Below are 23,955 nucleotides of genomic sequence, written 5' to 3' on the forward strand. Positions count from 1 at the left end.
GATGGCATGGGCCGGGCAGCGCGGAGGACGCTGGGCGTGGGTGGTCTTAGGGCGGATGGGCTCGGAAGGACCGCGGTAGGAGCTGCGTGGTCGGCAGTAGGAGTAGGCCGCGGGCTCGCCTGGGATTTTCCCCACCCCACGTGTTTCTCTGCTTGTGTGCCCGGGGTGACATTGGTTTTCTGTGCAAGTACAGAGCCTTGAAGCAGCAAGTTGTGAAATAATAAGCGGTTAGCAAATACCTGCGTCTAAGTAAAGCAGTAGGCTTATAATGAAATGGTCTTTCCACAGGCTGTGAGCTTAAAGCAGATAAGGAGTATCAGTTCAAAGTAGATGATGAAGAAAATGAGCACCAGTTGTCTCTGAGAACGGTAAATATTGTTTGATTTTTAAATTTTCATTTTTGTATGCAGTGATATGCGATGTTGTGAGAAGTGAGCTTCTTAACACGTACATTTGTTTCCTTAAACTCGTTTCTTTTAGTAGTAAGTGTGTTTATGTGAATCTGTTAAATAATCAGCTCTTCTTATTGGGAGTGGAGCATACCATGTCACTCGAAATATTTGCTGAATTGAAAAAAAAGGTAAAATACTCTCTGATGCTTCATTGTTTACAGCAAGCAATGCGAGGCTGAAAGAGTTTAAAAATGAATTCACAGTAGGTTAATAAATGTATACCAAATGGAATTAAAAACCAGAATATTCACTCTGACATTTCTGATGTAATCGTTCAGATGCTACAAAAGCACAGAGAGGATAGGTTTGTAAGAATCGTACATGGGTGCATTTTAGTAGACTTTGTTAGAAACTTTATTTTGAAAATCTTTTCCATATATTCCTCAAATGTAGTTCCCGTGTTTTTTTCCATAAGCAGCTAGTAACTAAATCTAAAACGGGGAGGTAAAGGTTTATATTTTGATTTATTGTCCTTGGTGTTGCATTTTCTAAGGATGTAACTGGGAAACTGTCTTTCATTCAGATAATTCATCTAACACATTGCTCACTGAGCAGGATACTCCTGGAAATCGGGATCTGTACACTGAGAGTTCTGTGTGTCCTTGGATCTTTCTGCTGCCGCACAAGCAAGACGCAGTATTTCAAGGCCTTTGTTCTGGGCTGAGCCTGTTACTTTTGGTTAGCAGAAAGATAATATGCCCCAACTTCACAGCCAAGGAATTGAAGACTTGTAGCATCTCTCGCCTTTATGGTTTTTTACTGTTTATTTACATACAAAGAGATACCTTGATAGTGCTTGGAAACAAGTCTTATAATTGTGGATTATTTCCTACAGCAGAATTGCTGCCTACAGGACACTTGCATAATAATGCTGTTCAAACTTATTTACAGTGATACTTACAACACCTTAATATAGGCATTACAGTTTTGTGAATCATATGTCTTCAATCCTTGCATTTTATGAAAATTACAGCCTGGACTTGACAATGAAAAATTTGTTCTTAATGAGAATTTCTTTTGAGGGAGGAATATAATAGTAAAGTATTTATAGGACAAGTTCATTCAGTTCTCATATCTGAATGTTTGTCATGCAGATGAAGTTAGTCACTGAGTTGTATGGCTTTATCCAAAGATCTTCTTTTTGGAAAATTACCTATAGCATCTCTTCTGATGCTGTGCACTCTTCATGGGGGATGAAGCAGATTGGCTGCATACCAGTATGTGGTTTTTAGGCTTATGGGAAAAAAGTCTAATGCAATAACCTGTCTCTAAAGACAAAAGATGATATACAGGAGAAATGGGGGGTTGAAATAACAAATGACAAACTGGGAAGTGTCTAAGAAGCTTGGAAGATCTTAGACATAGCTGCAAGCAGAGGAAGGCGTTGATGGAAGATAAAGTGTGAAGGTAGCAAATACATGGTGACTGATCTGTGCACTTGATATAAGCCTGACATAGCTACAAGCAGAAAATGCCTTGGCAAGCAGAGGAAGGAGTTGATGGAAGATAAAGTGTGAAGGTAGCAAATACATGGTGACTGATCTGTGCACTTGATATAAGCCTAGATGTATAAAGATTGACTGATATGTCAGGTAAGATACAAATGTGGTGATGGTCTTGGCTATGAGGTACAGAAAGAGTTGGGGAGAAAAAAGGATAAAAGTGAAAGGGGAGGAGGATTGATGAATGTAGATGTAGAAAGTGGCATGAGGGTTTCTGTTGTGTCTTACTGATGATAGCTGAGAACATGGTGGGATGATCACTGCTTCATTACCTATTTATTGCCAGTGTGCATTCCTTCAGTGTAGGAATTAAAGCCCATGAATGGATGCTTGCCAGACACGCTGTAAATAAATAGTAAGTGCAGTAGTATTGCTTGAACTGGTGGGCAAAGGGCAGGAGTAACTGGGGGGTGGAGGACATGCTCTTAAATTTTTGTCCTGGTGGGTAACCCCACCAGGTGAATAATTCAGTGTTGTTGCTAAGCCATTTGAGAGGTGAGATCAGAGTGGCAATTTCACCTCTTTAAATTTACAGTAACAAAATGCCAGGAGCAGTGAATCCTATATCCTATTCCTCGGCCTTCAGTCTGATACATCTAGTCTGGATCATTACGGCCTACCTAAAACTCAGCTCTTGGAGAATGCAAACTTAAGTTGCATGCTTTTACCTGAAATGTTTACACTCAATCTTCAATGGAGGGTGGAAAGCTTTCTTTTCATGGGCATAGGGAAAGGAAACAGCCTTATTCACTGGCCTTGGGAGTAATTGTAGTACTTCAAGGGATTCTTGGTTTTCACATCTCTTGCATGTAATCCTGACTCAGATGCCGGAGGTTCAGAGAACTGGAATTTCAGGCCTGTCCCATGTCTGTCACTCATCTGCCTCCCTGCAGCTATGATTTTTGAATCTTCAGAAGGTGCCAGACTTGTACTCAGTGTAAGGAATCCAGACACTTGAGTTTTGAAATGCTCTGGGACAGTAGCCCTCAGTCCTTGGTGAATTAGTGCAGAAGGCATATGCGTAAACGATGGTACTGAACCGAGCAGTTATTAGGACTTAACTGCTCGTTGAATGTCAAGTAAGCAAAAAGTGTGTAGTGTGATAAAGTGAAGCAATTGGCAGATGAAACATGGTAGGAAGGGGAAGGGTAAAGACTGTGATTCTGTAGTAGTGATAACAGTGGTTGTCTCCCTTCCTCTAGGCATGTGTTTGTACTTCTTCCTTTGGGCCAGCTTCCGTGCTGACTGGACTTGTCACTGACTCATTTCAATGCAATAATTCAGTAGCAAAAGGTCTACTTACTCTCATCAAAACACATGCCTGGAGTTGCGCATTGGAAGTGCCTGTGTTACAGGGAACGAGGATATTGGCTTGGGGAGGAGTGCAGCCGAATCATTAGCAGCCAGAAATACAAACTTCAGTCTTAAGAGATGCAGAACAGTGAAAGGAGTCTAAAAGATTTCAGAATACTTGGGAAGATTCTCAGAATGTGCACTGTTCTTTATTTCACAGGTTACTTTAGGGGCTGGAGCCAAAGATGAATTACACGTTGTGGAAGCAGAAGCATTGGACTATGAGGGCAACCCTATTAAAGTAGTACTGGCATCTCTGAAAATGTCAGTGCAACCTACGGTAAGTACAGAAACTTGGAAAAATATACTATAAATTGGTTCGCAGGTGAGAAAGAGCTGTTAAAAAAGGTTTTGATTGAATGTCAGTGAAAATGCACAATGGTCAGTGTGTTCAGACAAGTGTCAGTTCTGGCATGTGCAGTAAATACAAGCTAAATACTGATTTTTCCTTGGTGCCTAGTAGACTTACTCTAGTCATCTAGAGATGATAGACTTTTGTTCAAATTAGGCATTTTTTTTAAAGAAGTGATAGTAATTATGCATGTCACCTCTACGTATACAAATGTATGTGTTGGCAAGCAGGTGCATCTGTAGCCTGTGTTGCTTTCTTTGAGCCTGGGATGAGAAAAACCCAGTTTTTCTGCAGGTCCCAAGCTCCTGAGAGATGCTAAAGATGACTGCTGCCCTTTCTAGATTTAAGGGTACTGTACTTGTCATTTCTGCCATCTGGAATGTAGTTTGATTTAAGTGTTGCTGATGGTACAAGTGGAACTGCACGGTGCTGGAGGCCGATGCGATGGATGATGTTCAAATTGGCATTGCTGCCCAGAGGAGTAGAAACAAATGTGGATTGGTCTAGCTTTGAAAAATGTGCTTTAATTAGGATGAACAACGAGAATATGGTAAACCCTATTGTGGCTTATTGACCTTGATTTAACTCTAAACACTTCCAGAATATTCTGTAAGCCTGGAGTAGCTGTATTAGCCTTGGAGTCTATAGATGTTGGTGCTCTTGGTTTCATTTGAATGGATTGTCTGTTTAGCACACTTTGCCTTTAATATTAGAATAAATAACAATGCTTTTTTTCCTTAGGTTTCGTTAGGTGGCTTTGAGATCACACCACCGGTGGTCTTGAGGTTGAAATGTGGTTCGGGACCTGTTTATGTTAGTGGTCAACATCTCGTAGGTATGTATTGCTCTGGCTACTGATCGGTGGTCTTGCTACCTGTCGGTGCCAACAGAACTTGAGTGATTTGTCTAATGTCTCAAGTAGTACTTTCTCTGATGTGCTCCTCTGAATCTTTAATTCACTGTCCTCAAAGGCATGAGGTAACTGTAGGGCAAAGGAGTTCAGAGAAATGCTTGCATACCTTTTCTTGCTTCTCGCTTTGTATGGATAAGGGTGTTTGTCAGCCTTGCAATTTGAGATCTAATTTCTTTCCTTAAAAATGGATGTTAGGTTACTGGTGTTAGTGTCTGACAGCAGAAGGCTGAGGGTAAGAAGACTACCCATGAAATAGTTTTGAGTTCACACTAAAAAACTAAGCCAGGACTAGCTTTTTCCTTTGTAGAATTATCTTTGAAACTGATCTTCCTCTTTAGAAATTCTCTTAAATGTCTCCTTAGAAATGGAGAAAATTTTATGCTTAACTTTCTGTGGCTTCTTTTCTGTGAGCAACATTACTCACCTGTTTTGGATTTTGGTGTAGTATCTGCATACAGTCAACTGGAAAAGTTTCTGATCTCAGTGGTTAGGTCACTAGTATGAAGCTTTGTGGTATCAGTTCAGCACCTCAGTGTGACCGTGCCTGTTTAGTTGTGGGTGATACTCTTCTGGTTGTTTCTTGCTAGCAATCTTGCTTTAACTATTGTTAAATGAGGTGGATTTTTTTACATATTGACATAATTTTATCAGCATTAGAGGAAGAACCAGAATCGGACGATGAGGAAGATGATACAAAAATTGTGAACACCTCTACAAAGAGACCAGCAAGTGGAGGAGGAGCTAAAACACCACAGGTATATATTCTTTTGATCAGCTTGTCTGCAGAATTTTCTTTTGGTTTGGTATTACCTCTGCCTCGAGGAGTAAGCAGTTAGATGACTTGCTATGATATACTTAATATGTGGTCTGTTGATATCTATAGGGAAGGATTATTTTGTACTTGGGTCTTGAGAAGTACTAAATTACAGAACTGTAGTTAAGTACAGATAGTTTCCAAAGCTTTGCTGGACAGGCTTATATGAAGGCTACTTTATGTGGAAGTTTTGTCCCCTGCAGTAAGTGACCGTGTGCAGATTGTAACATAAACTTTGGTGTACTGCAAGAGTTTAAATGCTGACTGAAGCTCTGTAGTGTAAAAGTGAAGGTTCATATGTTGAGAGCATGCTGTAAATTTGTCAGTAGCTTTTTGACTTGGCAGCTGTAACTTGTTGGCTTTTAGTTAAATTGATGGAAAATAGTCTTGTAATTATGCCACAAGTTGTTTTGGATTGTGATTGCTGTGGTATTAACACTTAACATACTCCCATCTTTTTAAAGAAAAAAGCAAAATTATCGGAAGATGATGAGGATGATGATGAAGATGAGGAAGAGGATGATGAGTATGTATTCTTGTTTTTTTTTAAATATAGGGTTAACTGTTTCAGAAAACATCCAGTTAGGTCACACAGTTTGTAAAGTGAGCAGGCTACTTTTTTATCTTGGCTACAAAAAAAGCAGAGTTACCTCAAATTTATCTCTACTATGCAATCTAAATTTGTTATTCAAGTATGCCATACTGGGTTATAAAACTTAGTTTCATGTAATTGATTAACTTTAAATAAATTTGGAATTTCTTTATTAGTGGAAGTCCTAAGGTACATGCCTTCAGTATTAAAGCAGAAGGTAATGTATTTAACTGCTTTAACAGTAGTAAGTAGAGTATTTGGCCTAGGACCTTGCCATGTGTTAAGGTATAATGTAAACTTGGGAAGGTTACTTGCTTCCTTCATGAATAAAACATTTTATTGGGAGGGATGGGGAAGACTAATTCCTAATGTGGTTAAAGCTGTGAGTATGAATCTTGAGTTACGGTGAGTGACTGCCTTTCCAATTGTAGTGAGGAGGATGACTTAGAGGATGATGAGGAAGAAATGAAAACACCAATGAAGAAAGTAAGTGGCATATATATATGTATACACATATACACAGGCATTGTGACCCTCTTCACCCATGAAGGATTAAACAGCATCTGTAATGAACTTGAAAGGAAGTGAGTGATAATACCAGATGGACTTAATATCTGCAGCTAAGTTGATTCAGACAGGGGAAGCAAATGCTAACACCTCTTAACTTGCTAATAGGTGTTAATTAAGTGTCCTGATTAAGTCATCTTTGAAGATTCATATGAAGACTCCTAAAGCAGAAGCGGGGCGAAGGGAAGCTGTGTTTGCATGAGTGAGGTAGCTGTTTAGTTTTGAACTCTGCATTTATTGTAATGCAGAAGCTAATTGAGGTGTCATCTTTGTGCAGTGTTACATTTTATAATGGACTAGGTATCAATACAAGGGATGACAGTAATTGGGCAGATAGACCCTTAAATCAAGGAGTTTAAGCACAGCTATTTGGAATGTGTGAATGGGATGCTTTTGATTTAGCTTAGTATCTATAAAGAATTGTAATAGGACATTAGAACACTTCAGTGTGAATGCGCATGCAATCCATGTTTTACTTGGTTTTCTGCAGTTCTTAACAGCATGCGTATGCACGCGTGCAGTTGTCAGGTACGATTTCATGTATGGTCATGTATGGCTATTGGGCAGCAAACACAATCCTCCTCAGAGGTGTGAGTTGTGCTTTGCCATTTCAGTTAGTCCTGCATGCTGTGAAAAAGGTCTTTTTAGCAACCTAACTTTCAGTAAGAGAAGGATTTAAATGTGTGAACCCATTGGAAAATGGTTCACTTCAGTCAGCCAAGTGCTTGAATGTGAAATCCCATCAGCCCTTGAGTGCCATCTGGTGGTAAAATTGACTGTAAGACAACTTGGCAACTGCAGAGGCAGGAAGAAGGTATTAATTTTTTTGAACTTGTGTACGTTGGCTTGAGTTTGTATGTTCATATCTGCTGTTTAGAAGCAAGCATTGAACGTCTTACTTCACTATATGCTGCTCTGTCCTGATGAATTTCTGTAGATGATAGTGCACAATAGTTTAAGGCCTGGTAAAGACAATCTGAACTGCAGATTTCCTGCCATCTAATCAAATCTAGTGTGTCTGAACACAGTAGTCCCTTGATTTATATAGGGATATAAGAATCCAGTTCTTATATATACATGTGGCATTACACACGCACCTTCCAGATGATGTTTCAGTATGACATGCCAAATGAGAGGTAATAGTTGCGTTACAAAAAAAAAAGTAGCACTGAGTCAGATCTTAGAATTGCAGTGTCGTTTAGAATTAGTCTTATGCAATATCTGCCCCCAAAAATCTGCATGGTAATATATAAGGAAAGATGTAATATATAACAGAAAGGTAGTGGAAATCCCACATAGTTGTATGGTGTCATAACATAACCAAGATCAAATTTTGTTATGTATTGTGCTGCACCAACAGTTGTTCATTTGAGTTCCTGTAGTACATGCTTTTTGCTTAAGTAATGGATGCTGATCATATTGCATGAGCAGTGAGAATGCTTTTTTCTTTGAGATTAAATAGTATCTATTTGTTACTAAGTCTTGTGTATTATTTTAACGAGCTTAACATTTACTAGCAGTTTTTCATGGTGAAAGAACTTTCGTGTTTTCTTTTCAGCCTGTCCGTGAGGCTTCAGGAAAAAATATGCAGAAAGCAAAGCAGAACGGAAAAGACTCTAAGCCGTCCACACCAGCATCTAAATCAAAAGTGAGTGAAGATAAATGAGTAAAACAAATGTTCGTTCTAGTGTGGAAGCCAATTTTCTTGCCTAACAGTAGCTTTAAATATTGTACTAACCATTAAGTTAGGTTTTTGAATCTTAATATGAAGCGTGCTGGGGATACTGTTCACTGCTTCATGTTCCTTGTGAATATATGACTACAACAGCCCAGATTCAAAATCAGACATGCTGTGTGAGTATTGATGATCCCATGGTATAAAATACAAGTCTGGATCCTCATATGAGAGGATGAGTGCCAACTATGTTGCCACTGCAGTACAACAGAAGGCTGCTGCCAATAAGGGAGTCTCACTTAACTGATCCATTTGAGAGCTAACAGTTTTCTTGTTCAGTTGCTTTGTAGTTGTCGCGCTTCCATGTGCAACTTTTCCTTGTTGCGTGTACTTGGAACATGAATGCCAGGAAGATTGATAGAGAAATCGGTGTGGGGTGGATGGCAGGATAGCATCTGAAAAGCAGTGCAGATATGTCCCTCCTTAAAGCAGTGCCTGATCTGACTGCAGTTTTGGAGTATACTCTAAATCACTATGTTTGGGCTAGTTTTGGTTTCATTTCTGTTGGGAGAAAGCTATGTATGCACCTGTCCAGAAGCATACAATCCTAGCTATGCTAACGGTAGCAACTCCAAACTTAAATGTTGTTCTTTTCCTTGTGTCTGAGGAATGTGTTGGAAGCACAAATTTAACTTCTGTGACTTTTTAAAAACTATGTGAAGTGTCTATGAGATAGCTACTACTTTTATTCCATATACATTCTACAGTAGATTTTATTTAACGTTCTTGTTTTTGGAAAACTTGATCTTGTGCAAGTTCCTAACGAAATGAATAACTTTCAGACTCCAGATTCCAAGAAGGATAAATCTCTAACTCCAAAAACACCAAAAGTCCCTCTGTCGTTAGAGGAAATTAAAGCAAAAATGCAAGCATCCATAGATAAGGTGAGTGTTCCAAAACGTAGATTTCTCAGCCTTATTTTTACACTTCCATGCATCAGAAGAATTGAAAGTTTTTAAGAAATGTGTACATGTCACTGATTGCTGTGCAGTTACTAGAGTATGTTTATGTTGAAGCTGAGAGAAACAAAAACTCATTTCAGACAAAAAGATCCCTCTGTACTCATGAGAAACAAAACCAAATTGTTTTTGTATTCCTCCAGTAGTGGTGATTAGTAATTTGGTATTTCTTAGGGAACTGTCTCAGTTAAAATTTGAAAAAAAACCAAAACCCCACAACAAAAAAAAAGCATCAAGCCTTTGGTGATACTTATTCTAAAGGTGTCTTAAGTAGTATACACATTTTATTTTGAGGAACTAGAGTAAAGCAGAGTTCATGATGTGCTTGGAATAAATAGCTTGATCTTAAAGCAGTATCCAGCTTACATATCCAGATGCTTGTAAGGCTTTATAACTTCCAGAAGGGGGAGATAGGTCCTTATGGTATGCATTAATAAATCAATGAAGACCTGAAAGCATTTGCTTTCTGAACTGGAGATCTAGGATTAACTGAGCCTCCTGTCAGTGGATGTTTCATCCTTTGAAGGTCACAGGGCAGTCACTTAGCTTCTAGTTGTTACCAGCTTTGACTAGCACTTCATGATTAGGCATATGAGTATTCTTCTTAGCTGCTATTTCAGTATAAGAAAGAACATTGCATTTTAGTTATAGACTGGTTGGGTGAAAGTGTAGCAGGTAACAGCAGTTCTTTCCCCCTTAGCCAAGTTTGGAAACCTGTGTGCTAGCTAGGGGTGCAGTTGAGTGGAACTACAGTTCCACAGCTGTAGTGTGGAATAGGTGGTAGTGAGGACCTGACATCTGGACTCTTAAGTTCTGGTTTTACTTCACTAGCTCAGGAGCGTGCTTATTTGTATGAGTATACTTACTGAGTATGCTCATTTGTGACTGAACCAGATTCTTGGAGACTTCATTTGTGGCTGATGTCAGTGCTGTGAAGAAGTCTTTTTTCTTTTTTTTTTAGTTTGGTCTAAGATAAACTTTCCCCCTTACAGTGGCAGTCAAGTCATCTGAAGAATTAATACTATCTTCTGCTTAGATTCTTAATGTTTTGAGGCAGTTTTGTCCCAGGAATGCAAAATAAGACAAAAAGTGTTTCGATACAGAGTGGATGCAGAGTGAGCAATGACAGATTGTGATCAGGATTGAAACACGTATCCCTAAATTGTGAACCTGACAGTGATGGATGGTATCATTCTGCTAGGTCAAAGTAACCTCTTGGATCTAGTGGATGCTAGGGTGGTTTTTGGCATGACTCAGAGGAGCCACAATCAGTGGTGTTTCTGCAGTGTAAGCAGAAGTGGCTGAGCTGCTCACAATACACAGATGTCCCTATGGAGGGAAGCATGCAGACCAGATAACTGGCAAGTAGCTTTAGAATATGCTTTCTGTTGCTGAGGAGTGTTTTTTTTAATGGGAAATGCTGTGAAAGCACAAATACGTCGAAGTAATAGCAGGCAGTTTAGTTCAGTGTTTTCCACGATCGTGCTAGAGCATACCTTAGTAAGGCAAAAGGTTTGTGCGTTGCTGTATACAATAGCATTTCTAGTTGACAGACAGCAAGTTAGCAGCTTAAAAAAAAATCTCTTTATTAAATTATTAGAGTGGAACTGCTGTATTATATAGTAAGTAGATGTCAACAAGCTAATAGAAAAGCATTAGTGCTTGACAGGATCCAGTGGTAAGGCATTGTCTAAATCCAAGCTTCTTGGTTGCAGTATTTGAGTTTCGGATGTTCCTAATGTAGCTTTGTTTCCTTCGAACATAAAATTGCTGTCTTCTGCAATGTGCTGAGTAGCAGCTAAGTGTACTGTCATAATTGGCTGATGCACCTGAAAATGGGAAAAAATATCATTCAGGGGCATGTGAAAGTAAATGTCTCTTAAAATAATGTGCTGTATTATTTTGCCTGGAGGTAGGAAGAGACATGAAGAGAAACCTAGATCCATGAATTGTTACTGAATCTGCTTTGTACATTTGAGTATGTACAAAGACAATTTCAGAGATAAAAGCAAATGTCTCTAGAGCAGTTCTTTAAATTCATAGAACTAATGTATTGGAATGAGTCTTAAAGTGTAGGTGCGAGATCAGTTAATTTTTTGCTTTAGAGAGCTGAAGTTGAAAACCTACCTGTGAAGAAGGATAGCAGTGTCTCAAGTTGCATGCTGTAGTAGGAATCTGTAAACATGGAATTAGTTCTAGTTTATCTGAATAGCATATTAATGTTGACTACAAACAAGGTTATTTTAAGTGGTGAATGCTTGCTGTTACGTTTTTGAGCATGAGCAAAGATGCTTGTAGAGCTATTTTAGTGTGTTGGGCACTCCTGTGAGAAATACCTGGGTACTGTAGAGAAGCAAACTTTTAAAAATGATTTAGAAGCAGATTGTTTTGGGATGTTGCAAGGTGAGTTCAGTAAAATTCCACATGTATTACAAAGGGTTTAAGCTTTGTAACATATTTATTGGAATCATTAAGTGACCTGCATACACTAAAGCTTGCTTCTTTCAAAATAGGGTTCTTCCCTTCCTAAGCTGGAACCCAAATTTGCCAACTATGTTAAGAATTGCTTCAGGACGGAGGACCAGAAGGTAACTGAATTTATCGGAACTTGATAAAGTCCAAAAACTTTTATAACCTGACTTAGGGATTCTTTTTCACTTCTTAATCTTTACAAGCTTTGGACTGTTTCAAAGGGTTACAAACCACAAACAATACTTCAAATTAAATGGGAACGGTTTTAAGGGTTTAGTTGGCTAAGATGGGAAAGCTAATATTTTATTACATTTTTCCAGCTTTTATATGGTTGGTAAATTATCTCTTGCTTACTAAACCCACAGAATTTTCCTTTTGGCACCATATTGGCTGAGGAAATGAGCTGTGGTTTTCCTTGCTGCTGAATTTGGCCACCTAGGCCAGTCTGCTGTTCAGCCTTTTGTTGGGGAGAGTGTCTGGGAGGGGGAACTGTTTTGTGATTGAGATTATGGCTTTCTTGCTGTGTTTTCTCCCAAAGTCAACTGAGCTCTTGTAAGAGGGCAAGCCAAAAGGTGCTATCAGGAAGCAAGTTTCTGAGTTATTACTTGACATATACTAGGCTAAAATGTGTCTTAGATTTCCCTATCAATTCCTGTGAGTTAAAACTTTCTTCCAGTGACAGAATTCCTTATGCTTTCCTGCTTCCCTCAGTGGTTCAGAGTAAACTTGTCTGATAGACAAATTGATAGGTTCTTGAAAGAATGTTTAAGAGCAGTTAGCCTCAGCTACTGGAGTTTGTCTGACATTAGCCAGGGTAGGCAGAGTTCAGCCAATATTTGCCTAGCTGGTCCACACCCATCCTCTCGCTTACCTTTGCCGAATTCTTACTATTGTGACTTGCAATGAATAACAGTCTTCTAGCAGAAGGGCCCAACATCTTCATATTCTCTGAAAGGAATCCATTTTTTTTGTAATTTAATGTCAATATTTTGTGGAGTAAGTGGAGATAGTAAACTGAAAATAATTAGAAAAACTGATTTTGATTTCTAACTTTTTGTGTACACTTCCAGGTCATTCAAGCTCTCTGGCAGTGGAGACAGACTCTGTAAGAAAAGAAAACAGTTTAAACAGTTCATTAAAATCTGCAGTCTTATTTCTGTAACCATTATTTGGCTGTCCTTTTTACAAATGCTGAAAGACTACTGTGTCTGATAAATGTCATCCAGATTACCTTGCCAAGAATGTGTTGTCCAAAATGCCTGTTTAGTTTTTAAAGACGGGACTCCACCCTCAGCTTCATTTTAAGTATGTATGGAATGTTTTGATAAGGCATGGTGGTGGTGGTGGTCAGACAAATGGAAATGATGGGGAGACTAAATGTACGTGGAAAAAAAAATAAAGTTTAGTATTTTAATAAAGTACTATCGTTTCTTTTTTTATGGATTGGGGGTAGTCTGCATACTGAATCCAGAAGATAACAGGGCTTTAAAGTTCTCATAGGAACTACTGCTAAGTATTTTAGCTACTTTACTCTTTACCAAGTGCACATGAGATAGTCTTATTTATGTTGTCAACTTTAAAAACAACTTAACGCCAATTCCATGAGCTTTGCAGCTCCTGAGCAGATGATTGGTGAGAAGACTAAGTGGTAAGTGGGGCTTTATTCTTGTCTGGAATTGACCACTAATTATATAATTGCCTAAAACAGCCTTTCCGGCATCTCAATTTCTGACGCGCTTCATTGCTCTTTGGTTTATGGTTTCTCTCTAACATCTGAGTTTGTGGGGCTTGTGACTCCGCTTGTAAAATGTAATACTTTTGATTTGGGAATTGCTGGCTGTGCTGTTCCTCTGAGGGGCTGCAGTCTCTGAGGTTGTCTCACGTAATGACTCCTGTGAGGGTTTTGTGGAGAAAAGAGCTTGAATGCTGTAGGGTGTGCCTAGAGAGCTGACTGAGGGAGATCAATGCCAGTGGATAAATTCCTGGGAATGAGGAGGAGCTAATCTCCAGCAAATCCCAAAAACTTGGATGGGGAGGTAGTCCTGTTAGTTCTTTTGGTCTTTTTTTTGGTTGTTGCCTACCAATCGTACTGAGAGTTAAAACAAAGTTTTGGACTGTTCTTGGTTGTCATGTGAGGTAGAAATGCCAGGGTATAAGGGCTCTTTCAGATGAAGGGGAAGGAAAGCATGGATGTCATGCCTGGAGCTGAGCTCTTCCTCAAGGCTCTTGTCTAAATGCTGTATTGCTTCAAATGCTTGAATGCTATGTCTATGTGTAGTAACTGCAGTAGTGGTATGATGACTGAAAAAATACTTAATAAGTAACTATTAAACTTTGATTTAATCCTTGCTATGTGTGACAATTAATGCAAGTGACTTCTGTTTTTCACAGCAGAAAAATCTTGTTTGAGAACAGAAGGGCATTAAAGCAGGCATTAGCAGGTTGAGGTTTTTTTTGCCCACTCGAAGGACTTGGCACAGTTGGGATCCTACAGCGGTTGCCTTCGCAAGACATAGTAAAAACTTTTGTTGGGTTGTGCTAATTGGGCATGGGGTCTCTTTTTACTGGATGTTTTTTTTTTCCTCCACTAGTTGTTCTTTTTTCTAAGTTGTTCTAGAAGCAGATTGTATGGTTTGTAAAACTGTCACTGGAAATATTTTTAAGATTTGCTATTATAAAAACCTTAGTTTCTATAGTTGAGATTCTGGGCATGATGGCAACAATGCAAATCTCCAGAAGCAAATATTTCTTCTTGGAAAAACAAAGCCAAGCACATTGCATGGTAGAGAAGCGAAACACAGCGCAAATCTAGTGTCAAAGATTCATTAAAGCTTGAGTATAATTACAGCATGTGAAATGGCAGAGTATATAAGGGGTTGCAATGCCTGTTTTGGTGGGGTTATGTCAATAGATGATGTCATACGCACAAGTGAGCAAATTTCCCTGGTGAAATAGAGCTAATGGCACAGACAGGCGTATTTAAGCAAAATTGCCCTCAATTTTGGCTGAAACAAGTGAAAATTGTACAGTAATTTCAGTAAGAGGCTATCCAGCCAATAAAATATTCTGAGTATTAAACTTTTAAGAAAAGCCAGGGTGTTGTCTGTCGGTGGGTCACTGACCGAAGCAGGTCTGTCGGGTGAAGCCGCACTCGACAGAAGGGCTGCAGGGGGAAGATGGAGCCGGTGTGGGCAGTTCTAAAGGAAAATGTATTCCTGTGCTGTAGCCAAGGTATAATGTCAGTCAAGGCTTTGTCAGTTAAACATCGTGAGGTATCTTTGAGGCATCTGTATCATGGCAAAAAAATGAGAACTTTAGTTGGCCCTGGTTAGCTTGCTCACTCTCTTCTCTGTCAGTTTACGTTCTTGCAGCTCTTGGTGTGAAAAGTGGTCGGTGTGGTTCTCGGCTGCCCTGTCCCTCCCAGGAACAGACCTTGCCTCTTCTGCCCAGTTGCGTCTCCATGCACTTTGCTGCTGTTGGGACTGGCCATCCAGTGACTCTGGGGGGCCGCAGGGCTGTGCAGCCATATCCTCTAGGATATTCGCATGCAGCTGGCAGTTCTTCTACTTCCTTGAACTGAGCCTCAAAGGTTGAATTCAAAAAAATCTTGGTTTAGGCTCAGATGTGAAAATACCTGTTGAAGAGAAGTTACTAAATACCAGATGTGGGTTGTTGAAGTGCTGTTCTTGACTTTTGTAGACTTGAAACATGGTTTGCCATGGTAATAATGGCATGATTGCAAGAAAGCTATAGTGGTTTGATAGCCATGTTGAGGTTTATAAGCCTGTATGATCCTGATCCTGGAGGGTGGCTTATTTTGAGAGCATGGAGGTACATGGTCAAGCGCATGGATGCAAATAGAGGCTTTCTCTACAGAGAGAAAACAACTCACCTTCCCTTTACAGGATGGTAAAATGGCTCTCCAGGTGGCTGTCCCTTGACCACCCCTTTCTCCACAAATTTCTCCCCCTGCTGCCTTTCCTGTTGCAGGACCCTTCTGTTCCTTGCTTTTTCCACGCGTAGTTTCCTCCTGGAAGTGTTTCATTCCTTACAATGAACCAGGTAGCTGGTGGTGTTCCCCTGTGCGGGACAAGGGGGAGGCCACACAGCTGAGCGGGTGTGCAGCAGTGCTGTCCCCTGCTGTACCGCGGTGGCTGCAGGTATGGCTGCTCCATACGAATCTGTTTTGTCTCTCTTTGGTGTTTCTGGCCATCTGATTTCAGAGGAGGGGATAATAATAGAAGGGTGCTGTCCTGCAGTAAAACAACCTTTTACAGCTTCAGGAGGTCTCTGTTTGTGTCTTATTCCTTGGAGTGTTCAAGAAGTGTTTGTGGCCACCTTAGGTCTGTCTTGGGGTTCCGTTTGCTCCTATGAATAAAACTAGGGTGCCAAAATGGTGTCTCGGGCTCCAAGCGCTATGGTGAGCATGGGGCTCTGTTATTTTTGCCTGTGCTCAGCAATTGTTGCAGCCTTTGGAGAGGAACAACTCGCGCATGGCTGGCAGGAAGGGTGGGAGTGTGTGTGTGGGCTGAGGTAATGGAAAAGAGGGCCAGGATGGGTGGTGGTTCTGGGCTGCTTGCCACCCAGACAGTCCCTCGGGGGCTAAGTTCATGCTGGAACATGCTCTCTGTCCTCTCCTCCTCCAGTAATCTTGCCCAGATACCCCAAGCTACGTCCTGTCTCCTTCCAATGTGCCATTACTGACTAGCAGCCAAACTCTTCCCAACTTTTCTTTCCCTGTGGAACAAGCAGAGATCCTTACTCCTCTTGCAGTTTTCCCGAAGGGGAATTAAAGACTAGATCCTACTTAAAAAATGCCATTGAAAAAAGCTGCAAATGAATTGGGTGGTTTGGAGCTAGGCGTTAGTTAGGTGGAGCGCCTTTATTCCCTGGCCTTGTCTAATGGGCAGTAGGTCCTGGCAAGCAGCAGCAAGTGCAATTGGTTGTGTTGAGTGAGGTTTGGAGATTTTGTGATCTGGTATTTATTAACATGTGCTTTTTCTGAGTTCCTAGCTTTTGTAGTCTGAACGAGGAGAGCTCAGCTTGCGTGATGGGGTACAGGACCTCGAGATGTGTCTGAAACAGCCTGACTTGTCCTTCCTTTTGCAGACAGCGGAGGGAATTGCCTGCTTTCTCCTTGCTGGTGGTTCTTTATCTACATTTACACTTTTGGGAGCAATTCTGTGTGTTCTGTTGGGCCAGCTCTTCAGTGGCTGGCTGTTAGGTTGTCTGTTACGCAAGTGAATTTTAAGCCATGTCTAATTTGGACCAAATAAATAGATCAAATAGATTAAATGTTAATTGAGATTATATAAGTGTGCCGCGGAGACCACTGGACTTCTCTAATTGTATGCATGCATGACCTGTGGTCAGTTGTATGGGAATTTTTGCTCTGCTCCTTGCTTTCTTCAGAAACTCTTTCTTCTCCCCTTGTACCACTTGTATCAGCTCTCCCTAACCAAGCCAGAAGAGCCTTTATAGGAAAAGGATCCTGGGAGAAAACAAAGAACAAGAAAGGGCAATGAATAAAAAAGAAAAAGGTGGTTGAGGATCAAAAGGGAGAATGGGAAAAATGGAGTCCCTCAGTGGGATGCTCAGCAGGGGACCTCTGACAGTGCCTGCTGCTTCCAGAGGTGATGTGCTGCTGCCCAGACCTGTCCAGCCAAGGGAATGGAGATCGGCATACTTCAACAGCAAATGGCAAAAGGAGGGAACATAATGGGGCCACTCAAAACAGAATTGATGTGCTGGTTCATCTCAGACTTAGTGTTTGGTTTATGTTGCTACTAGAAAGTTGTTCGTGTGTTTTTTTTTTTTTTTTAAACTGAAGGCAATTTTGTTAGAAGGGTCCTGCAGTCTTATTCAAGATGCCTTCAACTCACTGCTGGGGCCCTAAGCCTGCTGAGCCCCATCCAATTATGTTGACTTATTTAAGAGAAACTAACTTCCTCTTGAATGAGGATATAAATGTTCAAAGCTATTCTCAAATTAAGGCTGAGGTTTTTAATTGATTTTTTTTTAACGAGAAATAACTGCAAGGAGTGTTGAAGGCATATTGTAGCTTGTTGAGCTACTTGGCATTTCACTGCTGTAGCCACCTTTATCTCTGCCTTTTGGTTCATCTAACTTTTCCCATTACTCTTTACATTTGTCCCAAAGCTTGCGATTGTGGTATTTTACCAAGAACGTCCTTGATGTGACACAGATCACACTATATTGAGGCAGTATATATTATCACAGTGTTACTTTGAGTGTTGCTTCCCAAAGTACCCGCTGCTTTAGCTGTTCTCTGTATGTAAATGTCCGTGTGTGGACATTGAGAACAGTGGGCAACTACAGCTAAATAGATAAATCTTTCAATTTAGTAATAAGGCTGCCTCTGGCCTTTAAGACATTCTTCCCTGTCCCTTAACTTTTTTCCCCATCCTTTTAAGCATTTCCTTCAAATTTTCCACATGGAAATAGGTTTTAACTAAATGACCTCCCATAGCTAAGGGCAGTAACATGTCATGGGATCACCTTAATCACCTGCCCTTGTGATCTCCAGAGCCCACAGAAGGACAGGGAGGTGGGGGGGATCTTGGCTGCTTTTTTAGGGTCTCAAACTGAGAGAGATGCTTTTCCTTGTTCCCTCTAGCTTTATGGTTCTAGATAGTCCCATCCAACTCATTCCCAGGTCTACATCTTGCCGCAGCTGCCTCCTTGCTAAGTTGATCCGTCACCACTCCTCAGGCTTCTCCTCTGTCTTACTTCTGATCCTTACCAGTTGCTTCTCCAGTCTTTTCTACCCATTACTGTGGGCAGCACTGTCTTTCCCTGGCCAGTCTTGCTCTCTCAGTCTCTAGAAAAAGCTTGAACACCATGGCATGAATCTGTTCTCCGTTCTGTGTTGCTTGGCAAAATGTCCTTGAGACCACATCAGAGGCTGGTGCCCTCATTTCAGTCGTGGTGAAGAATGCTGATGATAAAAGCCCAGCCCTGTCCTGCCACTCTACCTCCAGGTGGATGGAGCAGTCAGCCTTACCTGCTTGTAGGGCTGTGAGATGCTCATGTGTGCCCCAGGAGCATGGGACTTCCCGAGATGTCTCTTTGCTGACCTGTGACATTGATTTTCCAGCAAAAGGCCGTGTTTGGGTATATTCTTGTGTAAACAGCAAAGAGGATGACCCACCTGTCTGTTACATTTTTTTGAGTTCTTGCTCTGAAGTGAGGTGTGGCCTACAGCTCCTCTTCAGAAGGATTAGCAGAAAGATACGCTTTTGAGCAGTGTTGTCAGAAAGAGCTGCCCTCTGTCTGTCTCGGCCCACCTTGAGTTGCTCCGTTGCTCATTCGGTTGTGCCATCCTTGAGGACAGTGACATGGGGCATTGAGAGGTCCATGACATCACCAGTTGTTCAGCGCCTGCCACTGCGTGTGCGTCAACCCTGAACTGCCCCGGGGGTGGCACATGGCAGCTGTGGGGACACGTGTGGTCATGCAGCCTCCACGTGAGGTCCTGCCTGCGAGCTAGCACCCAGAGCAATGCAGTGACGGCGAGCAGGAGCCCCCAACGGTGGTGTGGGAAGGGATCGGTCATCCCAGAGCGAAGGAGGCTCTGCAGATGGAGGTTGAGATGGTGACTTGCTGGAGACAGCTTAATTCAGGCGACTTCAGTCAAAGAGGTTTATGTTTAAGAGCTGTCGAGCTGAAAAGCTCCAAGTTAAGGAAATATTAAGTTTTGAAGATTAACAGCTTGTGATTTTTTTTTTTAGGGAAAAATGAAACCGTGGAGGAATATAAATCCAAGAAGCCAAGCCCTAGGATTTAATGCAGTGCAAAGGCTGGAAAGTGGAATTTCCCACTGGTTTGTGTAGGGCTCTCTGCAGAGGTTTGCCTGTTCTTGCTTCCCTTCAGAAGCATTCAAGCAGCTGCCACATGCTTTCAGAGGGGAGCTGCAATGCTCCTGGGTGGTGGGACCAAGGAAAGCTCGTGGGCATCCTCCCTGCACAGGACAGGCAGGACACCAGAGCAGGGGTGGCCAGGCTGGGGGACATGGGGTGGGGGCATGCACTGGCTGGGGGGCCCTGGGCACCCGAGGTGGGCTACCCAGGAGAACAGGGTATTGAACTAGTCTGTTGGTCTCTCCTTTAGCTTGAGATGTCCATAATTTTCAGTGATTTTTTTTTTGCTTTATCAGCAGAGGAATGAGAACTGAGAGTTGTTTAATGAGTCTGCTGGAGCTTTCAGAGGAATCTGAGGTTTCAGTTCCCAAATCCCATTGAAATTCAGGAGGTGTTTCAGTGGAGAAAAGCCTTTGCAAACCCTGAAACCCTGGCTGTTGGATAAGAGGCTTTGTTAGTTGTTTTTTTTCTTTCTTATGAAGTAATGATACACATCAGAGTAAGAGTTTTGTAGCATGCTGGGTTCTCCCTTTGCCTGGGGTCATGAGACAGGTATATGGCCTAGAGCTGGAAGAGATGCTACTCTTGCCTCCATTCCCAAGAAGTCCAGGAAGGGCCATTGGCTGCAGAAGCTCTTGGGAGCATCCCATCTCTCTCGAGCTGGGATGACCTATCTGCAGCACTGAGCTGGCTGGTGGCAGCTGTTGGGATTTCCTGGCCACCTTCATCCTCAGTCCTGGATGCACCAGGACTCGGTGCTCTGCCCTGCCCTAGCTCCCTCCCTTTCCAGTCTGCAGAAGGCCGTCCAAGTTTGTTGTCCCTCTTATTAATGCTACAGAATGAAAGCTCCCATGCTTGATATCCTGTTAGTTGCATTTCTTATTATACGTTATTCTACTATTCTGTTATTTTATGTTTATATTTGGCATGCATTATGTGGGTTTTGTCAGTCTTCAAGACTGGAGTTGCTGGTGGCCTGGTCATGGCAGGGAAAACTCCAGCAGACCTGGGCTGATAGATCTGCGTGAGCTTTCGCTCACCGTTGAGGGGCTTCAGATCATCCCTCACAGCTATTCCCTCCTTAATGCTGAATGATGGATGTGTTGTCTTTATCCAGGCTCCTGACAGAGACCTTCACCTCTTTCCAGCTGGGCTTCCCAGCAGCTATTAAACAGCAAATACATCTTTGTAAACAGATGGGGTCATGCCGCATCTGTGTCTCAATGGTGCCAGTCTTCAGGTCTCTTGACTAAGACCCTAACCCACCAAGGTCCTGGGTCACTTCAGGGGAGTGCTGCTTCTGTATTTGCAGGGTTAATGTGTCTGATTCCTGGTGCCATCCCTGCTGGCACAGCATGGTGCAGTTCACGTGTTCCAGGTTGACATCTCATTTGTGGGGCTTATAAAGCACAGCTCAATGGTCTCGAGCTACAGACTCGGTGAACATAAGGCACCCAGCAGCAAAAGCACTGTTTTGGGTTCTCTTTTTAGTGTAGCGAAGGAAAGCTCTGTTACGCATGTTCTGATTTAGTGTTTCAAATGCTTGGTGTGGGAATTGAGCATTTCTGCTTTCGCTGTGTTTATGCCTTTGTTCAGTGTTTTGGTTCATTTCCTATGCCTCCATGCATTTTCAAAGTCCAGGCAACCAGCAGAGCGATCAGACACACGTTGGGTCTGTGCTGATCTCCCTGGCTCTTCATCTGTCTTGGGGCCTGGTGAAATCCCAGTGTAAAAGCTGACGATGTATGGTTTGGGTTGCTTTTGTTCCTCCACACATGGTTTGTTTATGTCCAGGGAGAAACTTCAGCGTGCTAAAACTTCAGTTCCATCTAGAGCTAACTGGTAAGTGAGCCTTCCCTGTGCCTTTTGGTATGCAGTGAAATCTGGGAGCTTCAGGGGCTGAGCACCAGCACCCAGCAGCTTTCCAGCCTCCCAGCTGCTGTTTGACAGCTTGTGGTGAAGCAAGCTGCTGGGGACCAACCCCGGCTGCAAAGCACCAAAATTGCTAAACACCAAATCATCGCCTGCTCTTCTTGCGTTCAAACCGTGCTGATGCAGGAGTGCGGAGCTGCTGCCTTCTGCTGCTACTTGGGCAATGCGAGGGAAGCACCGCAGGGTGCCTCAGCAGTGTTGGGGGCTGAAGAGGGCTACGGAAAGCGGCCAAAGCTGTCCACCTCTGCTGCTCCTGGCTGCTGTGACCTGCCCCATGCTAAGCACCCTTCCCGTGCAGTTGCGTGCAGGGCTCTGTTTCAGGGGATGCATTTTCATTTAGAAATGGCAGCTTTGCTTGTTAACCTTTTGTACAGCCTTTCCCTCTCTTCTTGCGTAGGTGAGTATCAGCAGGGCTGTTGGCTGTGCTGCCACTTACCGCACTGATGACTTGCAAATTGGTTGCCGAAGTTCCCTGCAAATTTATATATAGATAGATAGATCTCTGCTTTGTGCTTCCAGTGCTTCAAATCAGGGCTTTAGCCCAGCACTTTGTGACTGGTTGAATCTGTGTCCTGACTGTTTGGTCTTCGTGTTCCTTCCACAAGATTGTGGCAGACTGTTGCGGTGGTAAGGCTTAAGTCCTGTCCTCCTGGGTGTCAGATCAGGGTTGTCTTGAGGTGGCTCTTCTGTCAAATGGCAGTCACTGCCAAGCATCCCCTCCCTCCCTGCCTGTCCAGGCTATGTGGCAGAAGTGTTTCTAAAATCCCTTCTTACCTTGGGATGAAGTTGCCTTTTTGTGTAAGAACTGGATAAAGACAGAATATGCACCACAGGCTGCCTCAAAGTTGGCTTTCCTTTTACTGCGTGTTTAAAGTGTAGAAATCCTCTTCAAGCTGATTTTCAGTAAGAATTGCTTATTGAAATGACCCAAGGCTGGAGATGCCGAAGATGACAGGAGCAGACGGCTCACAGGTTCGCTCGCTGGCGGCAGGGCTGAGATGTAGAGCTGAACTTGGTCTTTGTAAAATGTCAGCTTGTGTGCTGGCTTTTTTTTTCTTTCCTCTTTCCTTTAAATCTCAGAACTAAAGGAGAAAAGCCCCCAGCGGCACGGCATGCCAGGTGCAGTGGGGCCGGATCCTGTGCCGGCCTTTGCTGCCGGTTTCTCATTCACATTCCAAAGGGGCATCCAGTGGGTGGGAAGGTTTCCCACTCAAGCATGCTGCTAAGTCCTTGGCCCCATTGAATGGGTTTCATGCTCTCTGAAATGTCTGCTCGTTGGGTGATATGGACCACTGGAGCAGGGCAAGGGAAAGTCATTTCACCGGGGGCACCCTCACAGCTCTGCAAGCGAAAGGTCATGCTGCTCAGACTTTGAGTTGAGCTGGTGAAGTGCAGTCACTAATCCAATAAGCCACCGAGGCACTGTAGGATGTAGTCTTAATTCAGGCATTTGCATGGGTGAGTGAAAGGCAGTAACCCTGGGAGATCCCAGGGAGCACCCTGCAGTGCAGAGACCCTGCCTTGCCCGGGTCTTCCTTAATAAAATGTTGTGACCATGGAGCTCTCGGGAACATGCTGCGCCAGCCTTCGCATCCCGAGTATGCTGTATGAAAAATAAACAGCTTAAAATAAAGGTGTCCGTTTTCCGGTGGGCACTGCCTGTGCTGGCTGGGTTTCTGTTGGGAATCAGACCAAATAGCAGCCTTTAGCAGTGAAGCGAGAGGCACGGGTGCAGAGCTCTTAATATTATATATATGTATACATACGCGCACACATTCATCATAATGTGCAGCTAAGTGATATTTCTATTTTTCCACAGACACGTGTGAGCTGCCTAATCTATTTTCTGGGCTCAACTGTGTTCTTCAAGGCTGGTAGCCTGAGATTCGCTTAATATTGGTGGTATTCTCCAGGTAACTATTTGGATTTTAAAGGTTAAAGGGGCTTTGTCAGACTACCGAGGCACAAAACATGGATCTAGTTTAAAGAATGAACTCGTGTGTGATTGCAAATGAAATGTTTTCATAATTGAAAAAAGAAAAATCCAACGTGCCCTCTTTAAAACAACCCCCCAAGGTGTTTCCCTAGCAGTTCTCACTGTTTGAGATGTCCAGGTGCCTTTTGCTCTGTGCGGATGCGGTCCCTTTGGCGGCCAAAGCCCCAGTCGGGATGCGGCGGTAATCCCCCGGTGGGGAGGCGGCGGGGGGGGCCAGCCGTGCTGTTGGCACCTGGCCGGTCAGCGTGGTCCGGGCCAGCATTGCCTGTGATGAGTTTTCCCATGCATAGCTCACAGCTCTGCTGTAGCTGCTGTAATCTTCCCTGCTGTTGGGGAATTGAAATTTATAAACGTTAGCGGCAGCTTTACAAATTACTTTTCTGGCTGTGCTGCTTCCATCTGGGTGTGGCAGCCCTGGGCCGGCTTGGGTGTTGGG

The 23,955-nt window shown here is 42.6% G+C and overlaps 1 protein-coding gene across 1 annotated transcript; it reads left to right on the forward strand.

Annotated features, from left to right (window-relative positions):
• Positions 1 to 288: 288 nt before the first annotated feature.
• Positions 289 to 13,132, forward strand: NPM1 (nucleophosmin (nucleolar phosphoprotein B23, numatrin); the record flags this gene model as incomplete). Its single annotated transcript, XM_009699943.1, has 10 exons — positions 289 to 368; positions 3,468 to 3,587; positions 4,401 to 4,494; positions 5,224 to 5,327; positions 5,851 to 5,912; positions 6,410 to 6,464; positions 8,104 to 8,193; positions 9,063 to 9,164; positions 11,753 to 11,827; positions 12,782 to 13,132. Coding segments are annotated over 10 exons (821 nt in total), but the record flags the coding sequence as incomplete, so codon positions are not given.
• Positions 13,133 to 23,955: the final 10,823 nt, after the last annotated feature.

This window comes from Cariama cristata, unplaced genomic scaffold, assembly GCF_000690535.1.
Source record: "Cariama cristata isolate BGI_N322 unplaced genomic scaffold, ASM69053v1 scaffold10765, whole genome shotgun sequence".
Classification (NCBI taxonomy): Eukaryota; Metazoa; Chordata; class Aves; order Cariamiformes; family Cariamidae; genus Cariama; species Cariama cristata.